Source organism: Dendrobates tinctorius, unplaced genomic scaffold (genome assembly GCF_039654945.1).
Source record: "Dendrobates tinctorius isolate UK_male_01 unplaced genomic scaffold, ASM3965494v1 ptg000064l, whole genome shotgun sequence".
Taxonomy (NCBI): domain Eukaryota; kingdom Metazoa; phylum Chordata; class Amphibia; order Anura; family Dendrobatidae; genus Dendrobates; species Dendrobates tinctorius.
Window position 1 is genome coordinate 38617634 of NW_027361732.1, and position 6516 is coordinate 38624149.

The window sequence follows — 6516 nt, forward strand, 5'->3', positions numbered from 1 at the left end:
TTACTCTATGTTATATGTACTGTATGTCTATGTATGTATTGTATGAATGTATTGTATGTATGTAGTATATATGTGGTATGTATGTAGCATGTAGTATGTATGTGGTATGTATGTAGCATGCATGTAGTATGTATGTAGCATGTATGTAGTATGTATGTAGTATGTATGTAGTATATATGTAGTATGTAGTATGAATGTAGTATATATGTAGTATGTATGTAGCATGTAGTATGTAGCATGCATGTAGTATATATGTAGTATGTAGCATGTAGTATGTATGTAGCATGCATGTAGTATATATGTAGTATGTATGTAGTATGTATGTAGCATGCATGTAGCATGCATGTAGCATGTAGTATGTAGCATGCATGTAGTATATATGTAGTATGTAGCATGTAGTATGTATGTAGCATGCATGTAGTATATATGTGTTATGTATGTAGCATGTAGCATGCATGTAGTATGTATGTAGTATATATGTGGTATGTATGTAGCATGCAGTATGTATGTAGCATGCATGTAGTATATATGTAGTATGTATGTTGCATGTAGTATTTATGTAGTATGAATGTAGCATGTATGTAGTATGTAGTATGAATGTAGCATGTATGTAGTATGCATGTTGTATGTATGTAGCATGTAATTTTTTTTTTTTTTTTTTTTTTACATTTAACACATTAGCCGGATGATGGGACTACTACTGTCCCATCATTGGCTAATGTGTCAATCACTGTCATGGTAGCAGGCATCGCCCGATGGGACTTGTAGTCCCATCGGACGATGCCTGCACAGACCCCCGGAGCCTGCACAGACCACCGGCAGGCCGGCACAGCCCCCCGGCAGGCCGGCACAGCCCCCCGGCAGGCCGGCACAGCCCCCCGGCAGGCCGGCACAGCCCCCCGGCAGGCCGGCACAGCCCCCCGGAGCCGGCACAGACCACCGGCAGGCCGGCACAGACCACCGGAGCCTGCACAGACCCCCTGGCAGGCCGGCACAGCCCCCCGAAAGGCCCGTACAGACCCCAGAGAGGCTGTACAAGGGCAGGAAAGGGTTTTTCTTATTCCGATACCGGAAGTCCCATAGACTTGAATGGGACTTCCGGTATCGGAATCGGCGATACCGATACTTTTTTTAAAGATCGGCCGATACCATCCGATACGATACTTTGAAGTATCGGACGGTATCGCTCAACTCTAGTCCTGACTGAGTTTTCCAGCAAGGCAATGACCCAAAACATATAGCCTGGGCAATTAAAGAGTGGCTTCGTAAGAAGCATTTCAAGGTCCTGGAGCAGTCTAGCCAATCTCCAGACCTGAACCCATTAAAAAATCTTTAGAGGGAGCTAAAGCAACAACCCCAAAACATGACAGATGTGGAGAAGATCTGTATGTAGTAGTGGGCCAAAATCACTGCTGCATTGTGTGTAAACTTGTTCAAGAACTACAGGAAATATCTAACCTCTGTAATTGCAAACAAAGGTTTCTATATCAAATATTAAGTTCTGTTTTTCTATTCTAATACTTATATCATGCAATGAAATGCAAATTCATTATGTAACAATCATACAATGTGATTTTCTGCTTTTTTATCTTTAGATTCTGATTCTCACAGTGGAAATGTACAGTACCTACGATAAAAATTACAGAACTCTCCATTCTTTGTAAGTGGGAAAACTTGCAAAATCAACAGTGTATCAAATAATTATTTTCCACACTGTAAGAAAATAAATAAAATATCTTGATATCTGTGATCAAATGTCTTATTCCCGACAAAGCCACATTTTTATTATAAGTAAATCAGCTATTCATAGCAACGGCAGGACTCTATATGAGAATTTGCCTCCAAATCTTATTTTAATAAAAGGGGAATTACCAGTATGTGACATTTATCTAACACAGAACACAACAGTAGAACTGAACTTTTTGACTCATAACAAACAGTTCGGCAGCTGCAGCTCTCACAGCTCTGCTGTATTGCAATACTATTGCCACACTGTCTGTGAGATGGAAGCTGAAGCTGAGAAGAACCTGCAGATGTGTCAGTTATAATCACACACAGCTCTGCAGTGAGATCAGGAAAGCAGAGAGCGGCCATTGCACATCACATTCATAATGTCCCCCTTTATTTATAATAAGCTCTAGAGGCAGATTCTCATGCAGATCAGTGTCCGGACCATAGTCCTTAGCAGTTCATGTAGATATAAGGCCTCTGTCACACATCAGGTTTTCGGCGTCAGGCGCGATCCGGCACTTTTGACTAAAACCGGATCTGGCGAAATGCAATGCCGGATCCGGTTTCCCCCCCATTGACTTGCATTAGAGCCGGATCGAGCCGGATGGCCATGCGTTTCATCCGATTTTCGCCGGATCCGGCAATGTGACGCGATCCGGCATCTGGAAAAAACGGCTACTGTAACGTTTTTTGTCTCCGGCGAAAACGCCGGACACGCCGGATCCGGGGTGTCCGGCTTTTTCATACAATGAAAGCCTATGAGCGCCGCAATGCGCCTGATCCGGCGACAGCCGGATCCGGCGGCCAGATCCGGTTTCTTTGGTCTGAGCATGCTCAGTAGCTCTGCCCACAGGACATATATAAAAGCAAGACAATGGGACCCTCAGCCACACCCAACATGCCACCCAAGCCAAGAACCAGGAGCAGGAGAAGGCAGCAGACATCCACACCCAACATGCCACCCAAGCCAAGAACCAGGAGCAGGAGAAGGCAGCAGACATCTGCAGCAGCAGCACCATCAGCACCACCCCAAATGGAGCAGCATGCTGAACAACGGGAGGGGAGTCCAGCAGCAGATGAGAGACGGTAATTATCAAATCCCCCATTCCTCCAAACTAGGGCTATGGAATATCAAGATATTCATTGGCCCTTTGTTTCTCTTTATTCAACAGCCGCCCAATAGATGCAGCAGCAGCAGCAGCAATGGCAGCAGCAGAAACACCACCCACAGCCATGGAGTCTGGCCATGAGGAAGACAGCACATCTTCTGGGAGCCCTCCCTCGCATCGTCAGCGTTTGACGGTAAGTTTTTATTTCCAAAATCCATCATCTCTGTAATATATGTGTATTCATTGCCTTTTATTTCAAAACAGGAATCACAAGATGAAGAGGAGCTCCCTGAAGAAGAAGGAAGGGGTGGACAGACACCTGGAGTGGGCTCACAATTGGTAAGTTTTTTGCATCAAACGCAGAAACACAACATCACACTACACACAACACATAGAAAACAATGTTCTGCAGACCACACACAGCAAACAAATGCCTACATCCAAAGACATAACATTTTTTGTTTTCTTCTCTAGTCTTCCCAATCTGGTGCTCGGCCAAGAGGTCCTCGCAGTGCCTCCCAGGGTCGTCGGCGACAGCAACGCGGCGGTCACCAGCGTGTAAGTATAAATATTTTTGCTTTGTTTTTTTTGCACTTTTTATTTCATTTCTTTTGTGGAGGCTAATTATGTTATTTTTGTCTTTTTCTTTAACAGCCTTCACAGTGTGCTCCCGACTCTAACGGTGAGGATGGAGGGATTGATGTGGACCGCCTCATCGATCTCGTCAGAGAAAGGGAGCCGCTCTGGAATATGGCTGACCGCCGCCACGCTGACCTGATCGTTACCCGACGACTCTGGGAGGAAATCTGTTCGCTCCTTGTGGACCGCTGGGAGGACCTCGAAGCTCGGGCCCAGATTAAAGAGCGTAAGTATATACAGTACCGGTTGCTTGATTTAAACCAGTGTTTCCCGAACTCCAGTCCTCGTGGTCCCCACGGATCATGTGTTCAGGATTTCTATTTACTTTGGAAATCCTGAAAACATGACCCCTGGGGACCATGAGGACTGGAGTTTGGGAAACACTGATGTTGTATACTAACCACTTTGTCCTTTCTCGTTTCAGGGGAGAGAATTGTGAAGCGGTGGCGGTCTGTGAGGGATCGTTTCAAGAAGGAGTTCAATAAAGAGATGCGGGCCCCGAGTGGATCTGGAGGACGCAGGAGCAAGTACAAGTACGCACGAGCCCTGTCGTTCCTCCGGGAGACAATGCTCACCAGAAGGTAAATATTACACACCACATGTGACAAAAAAATGTTTACATGTAACTTTTTTTTTTCAGCCAGGGCCATACCATGTCACTATTTTAATTGTTTTTTTTTCTCTTTATTCCACAGCACGGTGAGCAGCACTCGGGAGCCTGCACGATTGGACCCTTCTGAGGCGATCCCTGAGGAGACCGGCACCGAGGGACACTTCGACCGCCCTGGTACATCTGCACCTTCCCAGCCTTCCCACACATTCGACCCATCTGTCCCATCCACCAGCACCAGCACAGGAGCATCGTGGCCGCCTACATTACATGAAGCTGCTGGTGAGGAGATCGCTTTCCCTTTACCCCACCCTTCTGCCCCTGCCACCTCTAGTACACCTGCGGGTACTGGGCGGCAGCGGCAGAGGGGTCAGGAAAAGAGTTATGCGCCAGAGTTCTTGCATCTGAATGCATCTTTCCAGAACTGTCTAAAAGTCTTGTCAGAGCAAATCTCCGCAGGCTTTCAGCAGATCAACTCCAGCATTCTGGAGGTGAAGACACTTCTGCAAACCAAGCATTCAGAAGCAAGATCTTCGCCAAACCACACCTTTTTCAGGTCTGTTGTGGAGCGCATGGCAACACTATCTCCTACCCAGCAGATGCATGTAATGCATTCGTGCCACGGTGCTCTACAGCAGGTTACCTCCCAACCTCCACCTCCCACCACTGTAGTTCCTCCACCTGCACCCCCTCCAGCCACTTTCCATCCTCCCCCTCCTATTACATCTGCACCCCCTCCAGCCACTTTCCATCCTCCCCCTCCTATTACATCTGCACCCCCTCCAGCCACTTTCCATCCTCCCCCTCCTATTACATACCAGCAACCTCCCCAGTACCAGCAACCTCCCCAGTACCAGCAACCTCCCCAGTACCAGACATCTCCCCACTTCCAGCAACCTGCCCCATACCAAACTCCTTCCCCATACCAAACTCCTTCCCCGTACCAAACTCCTTCCCCATACAATTTTCCATCAACATCATCTGCTCCTACAGTCCCTGCCCAACCCTCCACTCCACCGCCCACCACCTCTTCTGCCTCCCACATGTCCACCCATTCTGTAGCTTTTTCCACACCATCACCTCTAACTGTTCCTTCCCCACCACGATCCCAGTCCTCTCTCCACACTCCCAGTGTCGAAGTGTCCCGCAGCCCCTCCAGCAGTATTTCCACCCCACACTACACAGATTTATAATGTGTGTTTTTTAATAAAAATGGTCATTTGGTTTAAAACATTTATTAAAAAAGTTTTTTTCACTTTAAAAACATTTTACAAAAAAAAAATATTTTAAATAAAAGTTAAATTATCGTTTTACAATGGTTGTCTGTCATTTCTTTCTGCGGCGAACTATGTTTAAAAAAAAGGTTAAATACAGGGTATTTCAAAGGTAAAAAGGTATTCAAAACCAGGTATATAACTGTGGGTAAATTTTAGCTTTTTGCCACAGTTGTGTTCCTGGTTGTGTTTGAAGCAAAGTATTTCACCTAAAAAGTTGTGTTTATTGTTGGTGATTTCCTTACAATGTACACAAATTTTGTTAAAAGGTGAAATACTTTGCATAAAACACAACCAGGTACACACCTGTGGCCTAAAGCTAAAAATAGAGACCATGACAAGATAGCCAACTTTGGTTGGCAAAGGTAGATACTGTTGGTACAGAAGGTACACAAGTTTGGTTAGGGCACAAATCTTTCACACTCTGTCATCCTGCCAGTGTACTCTGCCTTGAGGTGACATAAAGTATAGTGCAAAATTGTCCCTCATTACTGAAACTGTCACAGAACTTCTAGTGGTAATGTCATGGTAATCTTGCAAGGTGGTTTCTTCAGAGGTGTCCTCAATGGAAATGGGTTCCTTGCAGATAACAAAATTGTGGAGTACCATGCATGCTTTGATCACCTTGTCCACAGTTTCTGTCTTGAGGTTGATCGCAGTCAATAGGACCCGCCATTTGGCTGTCAGAATACCAAAGGTCCATTCTTCTTGCTCTTGTGAGGCGGTAATTAAAAATGCGTTTTGGTCTTGTCAATCCTCTGCTAGAGTACGGTTTCAAAAGGTGTTCTGACAGCTGGAAGGCTTCATCCCCTACACAGACAAATGGCATAGGTGGACCAGATGTTTGCGGCAGCGGTCTAGGTGGTGGGAACTGGAAGGTGTTTCCATACAGTTTACGCCCCATGGCAGACAGTTTGAAAACTTGAGAGTCATTGGAGCGGCCATAGGCCCCAATATCAACCGCAATAAATTTGTATTCCGCGTCAGCGATGGCCATGAGGACAATTGAAAAATATTTCTTGTAATTGAAATATTCCGATCCCGATCCAGCTGGCTTTACAATGCGGATATGTTTCCCGTCCACAGCACCCAAGCAGTTGGGAAACTGACATATCTGTTGAAACTTGTCAGCAATTTCAATCCACCTCTCTGT

General features: G+C 45.7%; 1 protein-coding gene across 1 annotated transcript; it reads left to right on the forward strand.

Annotated features, from left to right (window-relative positions):
- Window positions 1-3879: 3879 nt before the first annotated feature.
- On the forward strand, window positions 3880-5478 carry LOC141094513 (uncharacterized). Its single transcript, XM_073580361.1, has 2 exons — window positions 3880-4060; window positions 4175-5478. Exons 1-2 carry the CDS (start codon window positions 3969-3971, stop codon window positions 5280-5282), a joined length of 1200 nt encoding a protein of 399 aa, XP_073436462.1. The 5' UTR covers window positions 3880-3968; the 3' UTR covers window positions 5283-5478.
- The last annotated feature ends 1038 nt before the right edge of the window (window positions 5479-6516 follow it).

Bases quoted from the DNA above. Each gene is read 5' to 3' on its own strand.
- LOC141094513 (XM_073580361.1), top strand. From the start codon at position 3,969: ATGCGGGCCCCGAGTGGATCTGGAGGACGCAGGAGCAAGTACAAGTAC. The intron at 4,061-4,174 runs GTAAATATTACA...TTTATTCCACAG, and splicing joins GAGACAATGCTCACCAGAAG to CACGGTGAGCAGCACTCGGG.